Source organism: Typopeltis vanoorti, chromosome 11 (genome assembly GCF_054136105.1).
Source record: "Typopeltis vanoorti isolate ZY-2024b chromosome 11, IOZ_Tvanoo_1.0, whole genome shotgun sequence".
Classification (NCBI taxonomy): Eukaryota; Metazoa; Arthropoda; class Arachnida; order Uropygi; family Thelyphonidae; genus Typopeltis; species Typopeltis vanoorti.
Window position 1 is genome coordinate 97,166,917 of NC_143559.1, and position 19,778 is coordinate 97,186,694.

A 19,778-nucleotide genomic window follows, 5' to 3' on the forward strand; every position below is an offset into this window, starting at 1 on the left:
AGAATGAGGTTTTCTAGACTTAAAATGGCAGTTTTTTTTTTTTTTTTTTTTTTTTTTTTTTTTTTTTAAATGTGTGAAGAGATGTTCCCAGAACAGATGTTGTGAGAGAGCAATTAGGCTAAGTGTTTGGTTAATTGATCTCTGTAAATAAATAGTTTGAATTTATGGTGAACAAGGTTTGAGATCATGGGAGGAAATTCAGCTTGGATTATTTTCTGTTCAAGTTGCCTGTTTTGTGGGATGAGAAAAATGAGATTCCAAGAGGAAAAACTTGACTACCTTTGTATGAAACTAGCCAACTCATTTTTAGTTGAGAAAACTCACAGGTTCTTCAACTGACAGACAAGATTTAAACCCTGATCTTCCTAGCCAGAAGGCATTGTTGTTATAATTCAGCTATGGAGGCTCTACTGTTGAGAGAGTATGGTATAGCAAATAGACCATACTGAAATACAGCCATCTGTGGACCATCAGACTCCACCTCCAACTGATAAAATTCATTAGAAGAATATCTCAGCAACCAAGAGAAACCACTACTGAAGTTAAAAAATTTAAATATCTTCTTCTAGATGATATAGCATTTTATCTTGGCCCTCTTGTAGAATGTAACAACTTCCAATTATTTTCCTTCTTTTAGGAAGGATAGCTGAAGGGCTCTTCCATATTGTCATTTCTTATGGCTAATAATTTAACTTTTTATGTCACTAAATATTAGCAGCTTTCATTCTGCCTCCATGCAAAGTGCTGTTGTTGTAGTGTTAATGTTGATTCACAGAATCAATGTTCTGTTTACACAAAAAGTTAATTTTTGCAAACACCAGGATATTAAAAAATTTTTGTCAAGCATACCTGTACAAAGTTATTAGTACTTCAGCAAGCTCCATGACAGAAGTGGGTATTATGATTTGTCTTCCTATACCGCATGGGGGGGGGGGATCTTTCAATGCACCTAAAGTACTGTAAGGATATCCAGTTTCTACAGATTGCAAACTTGGTGGCAGAGCCACCTGTTTCCCTTACCAGTAGAATAGTATTTTTGTTATCAGAGCTTTTCCTTCATTGGTTCAACAGCTTGCAATATCATTCCTGATAGTGAGGACTACCAAGAACACTCCAGGAATTGCATAAAAGATGCTTGTTATGATTAGGTGAGCAATATATATATATTTGGTTTAAGTAGAGATGGTTCTTAGAGAAATGAAACTGTATTGAGATAACATAGGTCTGATAGACATCTGGAAGACCCAGAAACTTTGTATATGATACTATATTGGCACAACATAACTTGACTGTTTCTATATCTCAAGCATATTTATTACTGCAATACATATAGCAACTGCCATCAGAAATTTCACAAAAGATCAAAAGAAGGCACTTATGAAAATTTAGTTACCCGAGGTAGGTCCTTGTAGGCTCCCACACAAATTCCTTCATTTATTCAAGAAATAACTTACAGCTGATATTCAATGAATGAAGAAAAACTAGCTGGGACTGGAATGCATGAACCCCTTTAAGAAGTATATCAACACACATAACCTACCTTAGCTCTCTATTGAAGGGCCATATGCATATCAGTAAAATGGTATTCTCAGTGGCTGCTTTCATCACAAAAGTACAAATTACACTGGAATGGAAACAATGAGGACTGATGGACTTGATGTTCTGGCTATGTTTTTCTTTTGATAATGCAGAAATTTCCTCTGCAGTCTTGAACAACTGACACACAGAGTAAAGCATTCTCAGACTAGGAAGTGGAAAGAGAACCTGATGGTCTCAGCAGGGAGTTTTCTTAAACACGAACATCTTCGTATCTCACAAGACAAGCCAATATCATTTCAGGAAGCCATGCTAGCATATAAATATCTTCTGGCAAAGAATACTCCTGGCTTAGATGGGTTTTGAGTGAGTTTTATCAGTCCATCAAAAACTTTATTCTTTCTATTTTGGTTATAAATTTTAATGTTATAAATATAAATTTTTGTCAATGAAGTGACGAAACATTTATACTAGCAGACTGTCAGTTATTATTATTATTATTATTATGAAACACCCAAAGAGTTCAAGGACTCACTGCCAGAAGGCACTCTACCTCCACTACGCACATCTAACCATCTCCCCCAACACATGCAACTACCATCAACACCATCTACTGCCCAACATCGCCATCAACAGTAAGAGAGGAATAAGATAAGTAATAAGATATTTATTAAATTTCCTTCCACATGAAAGGACTTGTTATTACATTGCTAGCTTTCAGGTTTATAGTGTTCCAAGTAAACAATAATGAGATAATCTCTTCCTGATCCAGAAGCTGCAAGTGATAAGTAATTGCTACTTAAATCTGTCAAATCTCCAAGTTTTGATGGTATGGGAGGAGGGACACATTCTGGAGGAACATCCATGCTAAAGCTTTTATGTTTCTATGAAATTTCCTTTTTGTTCCTATTTCCATGAGTAAAGGAGCAGTCAAAAAAGAAAAATTCTGTCCGTATAGCAAAGTACTTCTGGAATCAATAAAAACATGAGATGTGAAAAAAGTGCATGATATTCCTATTTTATTAGGACTATTCACAGGACCTCCTTATCCGTTGGGCTAAATGGACTAGAGCCCAGGGGTGCCACTGATCCATAAATGTATTATTTAATTTAATGTAATAATGCTAACTCAATCCAATGTGATTAAGGTGCCAAATTTTTTTTAGCCCAGAGGCTTCAAACTTGTTAAGACGCAACTGACTACTCATACTATTGTTGTAGTTATGTTCCATCCTGTCGTTTTCGAGTCCTGGTGATTCTATGAACATACACTCTCCATTCAGATCTGTCCCTGGCCATATCTTTCAGAATTTCCAGGCACATTCCAGTTGTTCCTTTAACTCCATCCACCCATTTAATTCTTGGTCTTCCTCTTCTCCTACTTCCATCAACTTCAGCAAGCATCATCATCTTCTCCAGACTGTCATTTGCTTGCATAATATGTCCAAAGTATGACAATTTTTGCTTGATAATCATAGCTTTTGGGGGAGCAATCTGGCTTTATTCTGTCTATCACTGATTTATTGATTTGCTTTGCAGTCCATGGTATTCTTAGCAAACTTCTCCAAACCCATAATTCAAATGCATCTATCTTCCTTCTTTCACCCTTTCTCAGGGTCCAACGTTCACATCCATACAGTACCACAGGGAATATCATTGCTTTCACAATTCTGATTTTTGTTGTGAGGATAATATCTTTATCTTTAAAGATCTTGCTTATATTTGTCATTGCTTTCTTTCCGAGTAATAATCTTCTAACTTCAGTACAATACCCATCTTTATCAATTCGGGATCCTAGGAACACAAAATTGTTAACTACTTCCATTTTTCCCCCCATCTACTTCAAAAATCATTACGTTCAAGACTATATTTAGCACTTTCTTCTTTAACTTTCATAATAAGTTCCTCCAAACCTTCTTTGCATTCTGCTAGCAAGGTGGTATCATCTGCATACCTCAAATTATTAATATTTCTTCCACCAATTTTAATTCTAACTGAAGACTCCTACAGCCCTGCCATTCTTAAAATGTATTCGCTGTATAAGTTAAACAGGTATGGAGATAAAATACATCCTTGTCGCACCCCTTTCCCTATTGTGAAATATTCATTTTCTACAAGATCTATTCAGACAATAGTTTCTTGTTCATAATAAAGATTCCTCAGAAGGATAATGAAATGCTCTGGTACTCCCATTGTTCTTAACACATTCCACATGATCTACAGAGTCAAAAGCCTTACTATAGTCAAGGAAACAAAAAGGTAGACATTCCTTTGCTCTTTCTATTATCCAGCTTACATTGGTGATCTGATCTCTTGTTCCTCTGCCTTTTCGAAATCCTGCCTGTTCGTCTGGCATTTCTCCCTTCATGAATCGTTTCAGTCTTTTCTGAATGATCTTAAATAAGACTTTTCTTGCATGAGAAATTAGTGCTTTAGTTCTGTAATTTTTGTAATAGGTATTCCATCCCCTCCTAGTGCTTTCTTACTGGATAGTTGTTACATACTCTTTCCATCTTTCTTTGATGTCTGCAGCTTCTGTAAGATATCCTTTGTGTTCACTTTTCAAAATTGTCACCTTGGCACTAAACTTCCCTGATCTTTCTAAAAAGATCTCTTGTTTTTCCTTTCCCATTTTGGTCTTCTATTTGTTGGCATTCCTGGTTAAAGTATTTTTCCTCGTCTCTTTTGGCTTGTCATTGAAACTCTGCATTCAAATGCCACACTTTCCTGCAAATTTCCTGTGGCCTTCATTTTCCTCGTTTCCTGAGCAATTTTAATGGCATCTTAACTACAAAGAGCATAAGTTTCAAAATATGCTAGCACTCAAAATATTCAGCCCAAAGAACCAACCTATTCAAATCCCCTTGAAACAATATTACATCAGAACTTCCTGTATTGCTCTTCCTAATTTAGCATCATCAGCAAACAACAGAATATCTCCTCTCACACCCAGAACTATATTAATGATAAAAAATTAAACAACAGTGGTCCCAGAATAGAACCATGTGTATCCCATTCATCACCTTCCTTTTCGGGAAACTGCAACTCCATACATAAATCACAGGTTCCTATCATTCAAATATCTCTGTAACTAAGCTACCAAATGACCAATTCATCCCTATCTTGCTCAATTTTAACAGTAGTTTATCATATGATACTCAATCAGATGCTTTGGCAAAATCCAGATAAATCACTGATCACTCAGTAACTTTTGCTGAGATGAAGGATTCTCATTCAACTCAACTTAAATGTAATTTATTGTATATTAGTTAATGAATAATGTGAAATTTTATTGGTAAATTTCTTTTTCAAGTTCTTTGCCAGATGCCAGTATTAGTTTTTATGTCTTCCTCCCTCTTTAAAAAAAAAAAAAAAAAAAAAAAGACATCGTTATCATCAAATTTCTGATATGTACCATCAGGAGATGTACAAGATAATTAAGATAGTACATTCCCCCCCCCTCAATCTTTTAGGAAGCTTTCCTCCTCCTACTTGCTGATATTTATAAATCTCAGCTAACTACTTGTGATTTTTTTCTGACCAACCTGTTTCCATTTGTGCATTTCTATAACATATATAAATGGGAAAATATATGATATTTTCCCTACTTATACAATACATAGCATTTGGAGTTTTGTTTGCCACCAGACACTCTATTTTTGCATCGTATAGAGATATACATAATTTATTAGGCACATTTTTGTAGTGAAGAATTCCCCCACCCTCTTCAGCATTCCAAGAAGAACCTCAGATCATTGTGATGGACTTCATAGGATGATGAGTGTTTCAATGGAACATTAAGATTGAATTTCATTCTACAGCTGCCTTTGAACTGCAGTGGATCCTGTGAACAGCTCATTCCACCATGTCCCACAGATACTAGATACATAACTGAATTGATGCAAAGTTACCTTCATGCTTTGGTCAGATTGCAAAGTGCAGAAGCAATTTTTCTGGCATGAAGCAAGTTTTCTGATCTAAGAAAACTACTAAACCAAAAGAAAGATCTGTGATTTTCAAAAGGGGATTGTTGTTTGGTATGGTTGAAGCAAGAAGGCTATGAGGATCAGGGTATTATGTATGCTAATTGTGAGTTCTTAGGGTCAGTTTTTCATCCCACAAAACAGTGTCTGTTTTGTGGGATGAAAACATGAGTTTCCAGGAACACCAATCAGGAATTAATCAGTTCCAGGAAATTGAACTGATTAGTTTTTGTTCAGAAAGTAAATCTGAAATGGTACATTTTAAAATTCTTAGAATATTCACATTTTATCTTTACACTACTGACAACAAGGTTCCTCTATGCTTTCTATGTATATTATATTACTAACTGCTTAGTATTACAAAATATTTAAGTTTTCCTGGTTAGAAGAAATGCCAACTAGACCTCTAGATGGTAGATGACTTTCATCATCCTGCGATGATAGACACTACTATCTTGCTTACCCTGAAGACCAAACGTCGCAGTAGTCCACTTCAGACCTGTAGTGGGGGGGGGGGGGGGGATGCTCCAGTCTCTGTTCTCTCCTCTTTTCTCACAGGCAATGACGCCCTTCAAGGAATATGCCAAATACACTGTAAGGATCCAGAACCTCCCCATTCAAGGATATTGCAATAAAAACAATTCCACAATGCTTGCTAGATAGTACAACCTGATGGTAAATAAGGAGGCTTTCTGAACAGCTAGCAAATAATCCTACTTACTCTGCCAGATTGTGCCTTGGGAAAGTATGAGTATTGTGGTATGCAGAGGAAACTTCAAAGGCATGTGAACAGGAGGCCAAGTGTTCCTCTATATGGGCAGTTTACTAGTCTTTTAACTCCCAATGCATGCTCCACTCTTTGTTTAACTCTTCCTGCCCACCAAAAAAGGACAACAAACAAATATAGTTTTTCAGGAAATCCCAAAAAATCTTCCAGAAAAAAAAAAAAAAAAAAAGCATTAATAAATGTTTCCATATCCACTTTGACTACATTTGTAGCTTTAACAGCAATATAAAATGTATAATAACACAATCATCTAAACCAGACCTATTATTACTAACAGAATAACCTCAACTGGTAACTTAACTGCCATTTGCTTGAATTGTCCATACACACTACACCTTACATAATTCCTCCTATCGACAATCAAACTGTGATCTATCCCCTTCCATTTCATCTGCTCTATTTCAAAATTTTCTTATTCTGAACCTCTGATCTCTTTGATTACCTGTCTTTAAAACTTCATTTTCTGCAGTCCAAATCCCAAAAATGTTGAAGTCGTCTTACCTTCCTTGGGGACCTCAGCATCCACAATTCAAAATGGCTTCCATTCTCCAATTCTGCCGATCAAGCTGCCACCCACCACTGGCAACAACCTTACTATCTATCCATCAGAGTACCAGACAATCCTCACCATCTTACTAACACCTTTGACCTTTTTTTGAACAAGAACTCCTTTAAAATACACTGTAGATGTAAGTTCTCTTGGTAACCCAGATAACCTCATCCTCTTTTACTATGCAATGTCCTTCTCAGTCTCATATCCTTTGGCATTACAACAGTGCCAAACGGGATAGATAACCTTTGTGACCTCAACTCCTCCTTTCCATGTTACTATTTCCATTCTCTGAATCAAAACACCTGCTCCATCCAAATAATAGAAATATTCTTTTTGGAATGAAGGCCTTCATTCCCCCCCCCCCCCACACACACACACACCTTCCACCCAAAATTTCCAACCACTATCCAAGGACCTGGTTCTCCAATAAGTGTGCTAATGAAGTCTAAGGAAAAAATTCAACATATAACCAGTATGTTGAATTTTTTAGGACCAAAACCTCAGCATTGCACTCAGCCTACACCTCAGGCTAGCAATAGCTGGAAAAAAAAAAGATTAAAAAAAATAAAATAATAAAATCCAAATTCAAGTCAGAAAGAGCCAAATGCAGAAAACTTGTCTCGTGTTCAGTAGAGCAGAGATTTGTGGTCCTTTGCTAAGGCCAATGGACAGAACATTTGTTCATCCATGTTTCCATCTCACTCACATCCAGATGGTACATCTATTGCAACATCCAAAGACAAGGTTGACTTTTTTCTTTTTTTTTTAACATGGGATACAGTTCAGTTGCACTGAAAATGGATACTATGCAGCTGCTGCTGCTCTTGTTTTAACAGGCCCATCAGAAAGTAGAGGAATGATGGTTGCCAGCTCAGTGGAGAAATGACTATGGAAGTATTGTAGAATAGACACAGTGCTGAAACACTGCATCTGAGACAGAAGTTGAAGTGAATCTGTAAGAGAGAGAGATCATCGATGAGCCAAACTACTCTCCTCTGGACAGTGTCAAGATTTTTTAGGGAAGTTCTAGATACCACCCCAAACAGGTGAGCAGTATTCTAATCTGTTTCTATCTATTTTAGAGAAATTAGTACGAACTCACACACAGTAATAGGTGGACAAAGAAGCTATCCTTTGCAAGGAAAAGCTGAGCGATTTGCTCATATTTTATAATATTGTTACAGCTGAGGTTGATAAAAGAAATGGATGCACCATATGATGCTGCTAAGGCATCTGATAGGATACCACATGAAAGGCTGTTGCATAAACTGGAGAATATGGGATTGGAATATAAACTGTTGGCTGCTTAGGTAAGTGGGTGGCTGATGGATAGGTATCAGAGAGTGCTATATGGGGGTGTGAATCTGGCAGATTTAAGGTTGCCAGTGGTGTGCCACAGGGACCATTGCTGTGTAATCCACATGTCAATGATATTGGAAATGGCCTGAAAGAAGATCTTCGTTTGGTTGCTGATGATGCAAAAATAGGCAGGACAATCAGAGATTGTACTGATATACAGCATTAGAGGATGATTTGGATAGGTTGGAAGTGTGAGAAAATAATAATGGCTGTCAATTCAATGTTAATGAGTGTAAAGTTATACACTTTGGAGTAACAAGATAGCCGATGGCATATTATATTAGTGAGATTATGCTTGGAATAACTGACGAGGTGAGTTCTGAGTTGTGGTGGACAGGATTTTGAACTTCAAGGGCCACATAGCAAAGCTGAAAATACAAATCCAGAGAGCTCCTCTTTCTCCTGATACACAGGAGCGATACTCGAGTACCATGCATAGGCACTAAGAAACTTATTCACATTTGACTAGAAAAGCTGTGGATTATATTTCCTGGGAAACATGTGGAAGAAGACTGTTCCAGAGGGCAGCAATTGGAAGGGATAAACAAAGAAGTAGAGAAATCTGAACTTTAGAGTGATATGATAGAAGTTTGTAAACTTTTGAGATGTTATAGAATGTTGGTTGATAAAATTTTTCATTATATGGAAAGTGGGGAGAGGACAAGGGAACATCTGTGGAAGTTAAGTTGGTGTGTAGTTAAGAAAGGAATGAGAGCTATATTTTTCTCTCACAGAACTATGAGTGCATCTAGTGTGAATCAGTTTAAGAGAAGGTATGACAACTGGTGTGGGTGACCTTCCACAATGAGTCCTTGACTCTCTGGAGGTCTAATAATAGTAATAATAATAAATCAGATCAGGAAATAATGCACAAGAATCATAAAATATAAAAAAATAATAAAAAAAAACAGGCTTCATGTCTAACTCTTGTCTCACCACACAACCTATCTTCAGTACAGGAAGTGCCTGTGTAGTACGAAGCACATAACCAACATACAAAATACAATATGCTTCATGATCTAGAAATGCAACTTTCTACAAATAGCCTATTTATAAATCCTATAATTATTACTATACTGCAGCCTTTAGTTATAAGTTAAATGTCATAGAAGCCAGTATATTATTGTAATAATAATTTAAGGCAAAATAGTACTAATATACTATAGACTTATAATCTTTCATGAGTAGAAACCATAAAAAAAAAAAAAACTAACTGTTAATGTCACTTCCAATTTAATACAGACTGCTTCCCTCCAAATACAATATATACCACCCACAATCATTTGCAGTCCTCTCTCTTATTTAGGATGGGGGGGGGGCTACAAAAATGACAAAAAGGATTTCTGTTCATCAATTTCTTCATTTTCCTTGCAAATAGGCACAATCGGTCTTCAGAACACATGCAATTTACAGACAAAAAATTTCCGTTGTTGTTGGTGGTGATGGGCAGTAGATGGCACTGATAGTAGTTGTGTGTAGTAGGAGAATTAAGTAGTAGTGGAGACGAGAGCCCTTAGACTCCTTGCAGGTGTCCCATAATAATATATATCATAGAAATTACTCTTACTGACATTTCATGGTCATTCCTTTTACTACTCTGAATATTCATCCTTTATCCAAGCTCTGACTCTCCTACAAATATGCCAAGGCTGTTACAGTAAAAAAAAAAATGCCATAAATGGCTAAAAACTGCAAATTCTTAAGCTTGAAATGACTACAAAAATATCTCATAAACCCATTCAAATTTGACCTTGAAACAGCCAAACAGGAAGAAATTTGCCTCGTTTCTGATTGGTAATCATGTCTTTTGGTTCCTCACCAAAGGATACTGCTTGAAACTTTTCCTCTCTTGCTTTCTCCCTCTTTACCTCAATTGTTCTCTTATATTATCAGATTACATTACACTTCTCAAATTCCAACCCAGATAACCAAGGATAATATCCTTCCCCCTCTTCATTCAAGCCTACTGCTGCCATCTTGTAAAATGCATTCATGAACAATATATAAAAAAAAATTGTCTTCCTAACTCTTTATCATCATCTAGTATTGTGAATGAAAATCCCAACCCTTGTGTGGGAAAAGATTGTTATTAAAAATGAATTGCAGCAAATTTCATTGTATTAAATTATGATTTCTAGTTGATGGCATACTATACTAAAAAAAAATCTACAGATGGATTATTATTTGTCGATATTTAAATTTTTGCCTATATCAAACTGAAAGAAGAACAAAGATTGACAAATTTTACAAACAAGTGTTTGAGAAAAAAATAAATAAAACAGCACAGACTGAAATTAAAATCAAATCAGGAGATTAGAGAAGAATTATACTACCATATTTCAGTAATAATAAGAATCAAAGAAAAACAGTTGCAGTGGTATGGACATGCATAGAGAATGCCTACTAAAAGGTTTCCTCAAATTCTCCAAAATGGAAGAGTAGAAGGAAAGATACCACCAGAAGACCTAGAAAAATAGCTAGAAAACATCAAGAGTATAAGTGGTCTGAACTAAAAATTTAATTGTAACTAAAAAATTTCAATTTATATGTCACATTAGCAGAAAGCCTGTTTAGAAACTAGGTTTTCTACTAACATTGGCAAGAAGGAATGCAGTTTATCAGTCCGTTCAAGGAAATACTACACAAATCACAAAAGAATTTTTTCAATACATGATGAATAGAAAGAACTAGGGGTCACCCCTGTAAGTTGCATAAAAGTGTAGTTACTAAGCATGTGAGAACTATCGATTTCTTGGAGAGTGGTGAATGAGTGTAATGGACTGTCAATAGTTGTGGACACGATAACAATGAATAACTTTAACGAGAATTATGATAGGCATTGTGTGTATAAAGAATAGTGTCTCCCTCAGTGAGTCTTCTAATTCCATGAAGATATCTATATTATAATAATCTATAGTAAGTCTATAGAAAGTCACTAGTGGAGTGCCTCAGGGTCTGTTTTAGGTACATTACTGTTTAACTTGTATATTAATGATATAGGTGAAGATTTAGATGGAGATATTCAGTTGTTTACAGATGATGCAAAGTTAGGACGAACCATGAAGTGTAGTGAAGATGTTGTGGCCTTACAGGAAGACTTGAATAGATCGAGTAATTGGGCACGGAAATGGGGATGTGAATTCAATGTTGCAAAATGTAAGGTTTTAAAATTTGGAAAACAAAGATGGGATGCAGAATTTATGCTTGGTGAGAATATATTGTTGGAAGTAGAGGAAATAAGAGATCTGGGGGTGATAGTGGATAAGGATCTAAAATTTAGGGGACACATAGCCAAAATCGTGAAGACAACACAAAAGGCTTCTGGGAATGATGAGGAGGACACTGACGTGTAGAAGTAGGGAGATTCTTGTTCCGTTGTATAAGGCTTTGATTAGGCCACACAGACTCTTGTGCCCAGATTTGGTCACCGGGTTTTCGGAAGGATGAAGAGATGTTGGAAAGGGTCCAAAGGAGACTGACTGAGGTAGTTTCTGACCTCTGGAATATCAAGTATGAGGAAAGATTGAGAAGATGTAATTTGCAGAGTCTGTTGGACAGGAGGAAGAGGGGAGATATGATGAAACCTACAAGTTGGTAAGGGATCGTTATAGGATCAATGCTGGAGAAGTTTTACAGAGAATAGTGGAAGATCAGGGGAGAACCAGAGGTCATCCCTGGAAACTGTATAAAGAGGGTGTGAGAGGCAGGTTTTTTTCGTGCAGAGTTGTGAACGATTGGAATGCCTTGCCTGAGAATGTGGTATCTGCAAAGAGTTTGAATGTGTTTAAAACACGGTATGATGAGCTGTGTGTGTGATAAAAGGACCTCCCAGATGAGTCTTTGACTCCATGAGGTCTTGGGGTGGTAATAATAATAAATTTTTTTCTGTATTAATTTTTATATTTAGTAATAAGAAATAAAAATTTCATTAAAATTTTAAGAAGCATAATATATTTCTATATAATTTAGCTACTTTCCACCATTCAAGTAAATATTTTATAGCAATCTCGCCTAATGGTTCAAATATTATATCGTGGCTAAGAATTAGCCACAATGAGAATTAAATAAGCTGGATATATCCCCTAGTCTACACATCAGTTTTTGTTGCTTTCAGCCACCAAAAACAAATCAGTGCCATCAGAGGAGGTGATAAAAATAATTTTTCTACCATCATCTGTCAAAAATATCTCTTTTTTTTGTCTCGATTTAATATAACTATTCTCATTACTCTCAACAAATAAAAAAAATCCAAGACCTTGCAATAAACACTTCTTCAATCTATCAACCATCAAAAAATAAAAAAATCTTATGCACACCAGTAGTACACTTGAAATGATAAAAGCTTACTAGCATACCATAGAAAACTTATCATTAAAACCTTTAAGTAAATACAAGGCTATAAAACCCAAGTTCTGAAAGAAAAAACCCTGCTACCGCCATATGAGACCAGCTAACTCACCTTCAACTGAAAATGCCCACATAAAACTTCGTCATGTGAGAATGATGGAACTTCGGTCTTTTTTAATCAAAGTGTGCATGTCTTCGAAATATACTAGGGAGATGCTAAATTTTTATCTAAAAATTTAATCAACAATATAAGAAATTTTGAAAATAAGAGTTGTTATTTTTTATTGGAGGGGAGAAACAAATGTAAGCTTTATGTGTAGTTCAGCATAATCCAACTCAGCTCTTACCATATGAGCTGTAGCATTTCCAGAGTAACTGTAGCTACATGGTTTATAATTTTGTCTTTTACTGTTGTAATGAAATCACCTTTGATGTGTATACTTTAGTCTTTGTGCCATATCAAAGAGGGAAAAAATTATGTGTGTAAAAACAGGAATACAAGATAGCCAGGGAACTGGTTTTTTCTACAAAATCACCATTTTCAGTGAACAGCAATTTAAAGTTTGGGAGTGACATGCAGATTTACATTTTTTCAAGAAATATAATCATTTTCCTCTAAATTGATTATACCACTGCCTGATACATGTATCATCAAGTGGATTAGCCTGACAGATTTGCCTAAATTCTCAATGTCACATAAATCACTGATAAATATTTTGCATACCATAAAGCAGACTGTTGAACTGCAGACTGGTGATTTCTGTTGAACTATTGCCATCCTAACACCATCTAGTTAGAATGGTAGAATGGACGTGCATTGATAACAAACTTGGAGTAGGTGAGTGGCTATCTTAGGTTAGATAACTATCAATAATTTGGTTTGAAAAATATTTACATTTAAAATACAATTTTTTGTGGAAATCTTGTAAGATTTTTCACAGTAGCAAACGTGAATGACTGATTCCACATATAGTATTAAAAATATCGCATAATCTGCATTTCATGTTTTATATTTTTTTTTCAGCATCACTGCTGTTAACTTAGCACTTATTGTTGTTGACATAAAAAAAATAATAATTCCTAATACTGTAACTACAATATTTTTCATCATAATATCACCATTTATGTGGAATATAATCATAGGTGAGGCATGCAAGTAAAACTAATAAAAGTTTACTTTAATTAAAAAGTTTTAAAGTTAAAACTAATTAAAACTGATATAACTGAAAAACTGTCCACTGGATATGGAATGTATCATAAATATGATTATGACATATATACTGTGGTTTACAGAAGGGTACAATGCTAAAAAAAATTCAAATATTATTTTTTTGGACCAAAGTACTGCAAAATCAAGTTTCACACCTTACTTATTAGTCAGATTATTATTTTCCATATATAGTGTAGAAACTACATTATTATTAACAGGTATCAACATGGAGTCCAAAGACTAGTCACAGGAGGCATAGAAACATTGTTCACAATATACCCATCATACCTTTGACAATGTACCCAAAATTTCACCACGGAAGTAAGAAAATAACCATTATTAACACATTAACTATCATACCTCTTCTTCAACTGATTCGATGAAGAACTGACAACCACCTCAGGCAACACATTCCACTCGATGGAAGTTTTTTTTATTTTTTATATATGATTTCTGCATTACTTCCACCTTAGTATCACCACCTCTGGGTCTGGCCCACTGATGAGACCTCAATAAAGGTCAAAACCAGTCTGGGTAGTATCCTTCCCTTAATGCATAGCATTATACATGTCTGCAATAAGATGTGCTTTGAATTATGGGAGATACTAAGGCAAGTGATCAGAACTTACTCCACCTTTACCACGAGTTGCCCCACTCCTGAAAATACTTCAGACGCAAACTTTGTTTGCTTACACTCGGATAAAGGATTAACCAAATATATATAATTACACATTCCACTCATCCACCATCCTTATAGGGAAAAAAAAAAATCTAGCTCTCATTCTTGATGAACAAAACTTTACCGAACTTCCAATGATGATCTCTTGTTCTGTCACCACCTGCCATATACTGAAAAAGTTCCCCTACCTAGATTTTATAAAACTCTTTTAGCAGCTTGATTGTTTCTATCAAGTCGTCTCTCTTCCTTCTATTCCGCCAATTTTTGTGACCCACAAATCTTCAATCCATAGGCCTACAACCATCTTGGTTACTTGTCTCTGAATCCTCTCAACTATTTTCACATCTCCAAGAAACCCAGGTTACCAAATGTGATCATAATAGCACAGATGTGGACAAATCAGAGTCTTATAAGAGGAATAATTACCAAATCTCCCTACCAGTAAGCATATCTTTGGGCATCCAAGTGATCTTCTGAACTGTTTTGCAAATTTTTGCAATATGACCTCTGAACTTTAATTCCCTATCAACCATAACTCCCAGATTTCTAGCACCAGTAACGAAACCCATCAACAGAAATACACAGGCTGAAACTTTATCAATTCAAAGTGAATTCTTTACATTTTGCCACATTTAAAAAAAAAACATATTATCCTTTAATCACGACAGCCAATTCAAATCATTCTGCAGGATCGCTACATTGTCTTTATGTACTATAGCTCTTCCCAATTTAGCATCATCGGCAAACAACTGGATCACTTTGTAAATTGTCTCCAATATCATTAATATACATACAGATTAAACAATAACGGACCAAGAGCAGAGCCTTGTGGAACACCACTGATCACTTCTTTTCGCCTCTGACTTTGCTCTGCCATACATTACTCTCTGATGCCTACTGTTAACAATCACCCTCTTATCCATCTCACCAATCCAATATCCATTTATTTATTTATTTTTTACTTTTGTGTAACAGTTCCTACATGTTCAGTTTTAGTTATGTAATCTTGTTTACCACTTATTGTTTTTTTTGTTGTTGTTGTTGTTGTTCTTCCTAACCCAGAAGAAGCTGCTAGAATATGTGACAAAACTAGTCAGTTTAACAATCTATATTATCATGACCTATTAAACCCAGTGTTAGTTATCTTTGTCACATTTTGTCAAATGGCATTACCTTTACATTACATTACATTACACTGTTTGTTACATTTGAACTGGATACAAAGATAACGTTATTTGTATTATTTTGTCAGATTATATTAGTTCAGGTGAGAATTAAAAGTATAGATATTCACACTTTTCATGGGTAGGGTGTGACATTAAAAAAAAAAGTACATATTGATTTATGACATCGTACACTGTCTATTAGAATGACGGTTTCTGTTTAATACAATGAGTTTAACGGCAGGGTATCAGTTCATTAGATGAAGTTTTGTAACGTGTGTGATGTAATCTTACTCGTTAAAAAAAAGTATAAAATAAATAAAATATCATAAAATTGTATTAAAATAAGAATTTATTTCCCACTGAAAGACCCCAAAAATTACAATATAATTTATATAAAAAAATTATAATATTATTGTCTATAAAGCAGCGGCAATTACAAATATAATCAATTATTATCATTATATGGATATCTCCATGGGATCAGAAGTCTCCCGCGATTGCCACCAGAGGCATAACAAATATCAGCTACTTTGCAACGAAGTCTCTTTAGAAACACATCCAGGATTTCCGAATGAAGTAGATATATATTAAATCCAAATTTAATGATATATACCAATGTAAAAATAATAATAATTTTGTTTATAAAATTATCCAATCTTTTATAAATGAGCTATAAAATCTAATTAGTTTGAAAAAAAAAAGGACTACTTCCTTAAAAAAAAAAAATTGCCACTTCCCCAAACAAACTGGAAATTCATTCTTTCATTGATCTTCCGGATGGTAAGGGTGATCATTACTGATCCGGCTATCACCAGGTTATGTCTTCAATGTGAATTCACTTGCAGCATTGTTTGTCTGCGAAGCAACTGTCGCTCCCTGTAGGCCTCCCGCGTATTGTAGTATCGTTCATAAATCAACTTATCTTTTATTTTGTAGTATATACTTGAGTCTACTACACTCATCGTGATCCATTATTCTTCTTTACACCAAATTCGTGTCCTTTTATATTCTACGGGGCATATACTGATCATATCAATACTGCTTCTCAACCCAGGAGCCAATATTCATTCAGAAGTGCAACGTATTGCTTTCAAAAAAAATTTCTTTATTTGGCTCAGTTAATGTTATTTTAATGGTGCCATTGCTAAAGATTTTTTCGATATCCATTACAAGGTCAATACACACACACACACACACACACACACACGTGTACAGTTGAAGAAGGGAAATTGGTTCTTGTACCTTCCATTATGCTGTTAGGACAGGTGGTTATGCATACGCTATACAAATACCACTCGAATAAGGTGTGGTTTCGTGATATTACAATCTCTACGTGTAGCTTCAAGACAAACAAATTCATGAACATAAAGGCAAAAATTCCGTTTGTAATTTCTCTACATGTTCAGAGATTAAAAAAAAAAACTTGACTGTAATGTAAATACAATATGTACAGGGTGGCCCATAGGTCACGAAAAAGTTGAAACATATTTTTGTTCCCTATTTTGGTATAACAGAACCTGGAGATTTTTTTTATTACTTATGAGTTATTCACATTTTATACTCCTTCGTGTCTTATGTATAGGTATCAAATAATAAATACAACAACAACAACAATAGTAAATTAATTAATAAGTTATTAAATGTTTAAATCCCTTCGTGACTTATAGGCCACCCTATGTAAATAGAGGACGAAAAAAAAAAAAGATAATGGAATCACAATGGTTCTATTCAATAAAGATACAAAGTAGGAGAAAAAGAAGAAAGTAAAAAGAATTAACATCCTTATCAAAGAGAGAAATGATTTCTTACAGGGAATTAAAATGTGTTTTTTTCCATACTTTATAAAATGCGAAACAGTTGTATTATTACAATAAGTGGAAATCACAGAGCTCCATTTCTTGAGGGATGCGATCGCCCATCACTTACATTTCAAATATATTCCAACTATTCAGAAATCTTGAATACAATCCTAAAGTAATTTATTCTAATCTTAACAGGAGGGGGGGGGGGGGAGTTTACTTCCAATGTTGTTTATAAAAATGCATACTTTTACATAAATAAATTATAACCGAATTTTAGATTTCCTTTGCTAAAATAAAATGTAGTTTCCTTAATACTTCGAAATTTGTAAAAAAGTAACTAATTTTTCTGACTTATATACTTTTATATGATAATTACAGAAAACATGTTTACAAACTTTTTAAATTATTTAAAAATGACATACTTTAAAGCAAACCTCAGTTCGAAACAAATTATTTTAAGAAATTTAAAATCTCATAATCTAAATTGTAAATTCTAGTTGGGGAAAAAAAAACTTTTTGATCAAATAGTCTTTTTACAAAATAAATACAATTTCGGCTTATAAATTCTGTTTCACAATTTTACAGCGCCGATTTTTTGCACTATTTGTAAAGTATCACTTTAATTGATATAAGTAATTCATATAACTTGAATTCTAACAAGAAAAAAATAATAAAAAGTGCTTATACTCTGAGAAGCTGATTGGTAGCGTGCGAAACACCTGTAATAATCTGCAACATGCCATGAGATAACTAACTTCGTGGCTGGTTTACATCGTGCAGCATGCAGTTTAAACAATTTGTCAACACCCATGTGTTTTCATAAACAACAACGCAATAATCTAACGTGTAACTTTAGCGGCAAATAACAATATGAACGCCAAAAGTCGATTCTAAAAACTAAATACGAAAATAGCCAATACATTAGGCAATTATGGCTAGACAAACTATTATCGGTTTATATAAATAAATATATTATATTACATTCATAACAGCTTTGTAAGCTTCCCCGATGAAAACTGACAACAGTGAGAATTTATCATCGCCACTGATAAAGAATGTAAACAAAACAAATAAAAAAAATCCATTCTTTCATTTTAAAACAATAAAAATATCATACTTAGTATCCCATTACTCATAATTCTTATCACTAAGAGCTTCCGCTATCTGTAAGTACTTTATAAGACTGAGAGCCATATAAAAAAAGAAAGCTACAAAAAAAGAAAAAGAATGAAAGAGAGAGCCTACCGCTACTGGTAAAGATGTCGAACTTACGGGGTGTCGGGCAGGATACATGTTTTTACATCAAGTGCACACGAACACGCCAATCCAGTTAGGCCTAACAATAGTGGCCTTGTCTTTGTTTCCTGGTAACGACTCTCCTAGCGACCAGCCCGGCGCCACAGCTAACTTCTCTCCGCTTCCACCAACAACGACAAACACACACAGAGCTTCGCATCGGCCAGGTCCTGTTGATTTAATTTCTAAAGGAACTTAAGAAATGACTATAGCTTAATGAAAATCACACGAACTTTCACTAGTCGCTCAAACAGACGATGACAGCATACGTTAGGCCTAACCATCTAAGCCTAGATAAAGCAAGAGGGCAGTCAGAGTGCGTTGGCGTCACATTGTATCCACCAAGACTCCACAAACCACTCATTCACTTCACTCACACCAGTATTCTTCACAACACGACTAAGTTAACCTTCGACTGCAGGAACAAGCTTGAAGCGTTAAGTTTTCCCTCACGGCGACGAATAGCAGCGACAAAAACCTTTTCCTTCACGGACGCCAATGCCCTGAGCCGTAACCCGAAGCGTCGCGTCGTGGCAGCCGGGCACACAACCCATACACGCGGTTTGACAAGAGCGATTGCGGATACGCTCTCACGCTCAGATTGGCTTAATCAACAAACATGACTGTTCCCAGGCGCTGTTCGGGCATCCCACGTGGTATGGAGTCAGAGATGTAGACGGAAAAAAGTGCGATCCAATCGCATCGGTAGCTGCGTATGCTCCACCTATAAATAGGCGGAGCTTCTCATAGAAGGTGATGTGACAGATACCCATCAAACGCACGTGGGTCTGTATTCAGCAGCCGTCCTTGCCGCTAATGTGATTCGGGCTTGACGAGAAACCAGCCGAGCGATCATCCCAGAAAGGGAAGATAATTATACAGGGCTTGATGTTGCTTTGGATGAGCACTTGAGCGTGTAGTGTTGATGTTGGACAAATGTTCGAAGGCCTGCCCGCGTAGACCGGTTTTTCATGTGGGCGGCCCTTTCACGTTCTCGCGTCTTGCAGACGGATTTATTTATCTCAGCAAATAATATCCGGCCCTTTTCAAAGGCTTCTCG

General features: G+C 35.4%; 1 protein-coding gene across 1 annotated transcript in view; it reads right to left on the reverse strand.

Moving 5' to 3' along the window:
- Positions 1–19,267, reverse strand: part of LOC150101863 (transducin-like enhancer protein 4) — a 150,184-nt gene extending 130,917 nt beyond the window's left edge. Inside the window, exon 1 of the mRNA XM_090400956.1 lies at positions 18,695–19,267. Coding sequence (XP_090257082.1) covers positions 18,695–18,715 — 21 coding nt within the window. The 5' untranslated portion in view covers positions 18,716–19,267. The remainder of the gene's footprint in view (positions 1–18,694) is intronic.
- Positions 19,268–19,778: the final 511 nt, after the last annotated feature.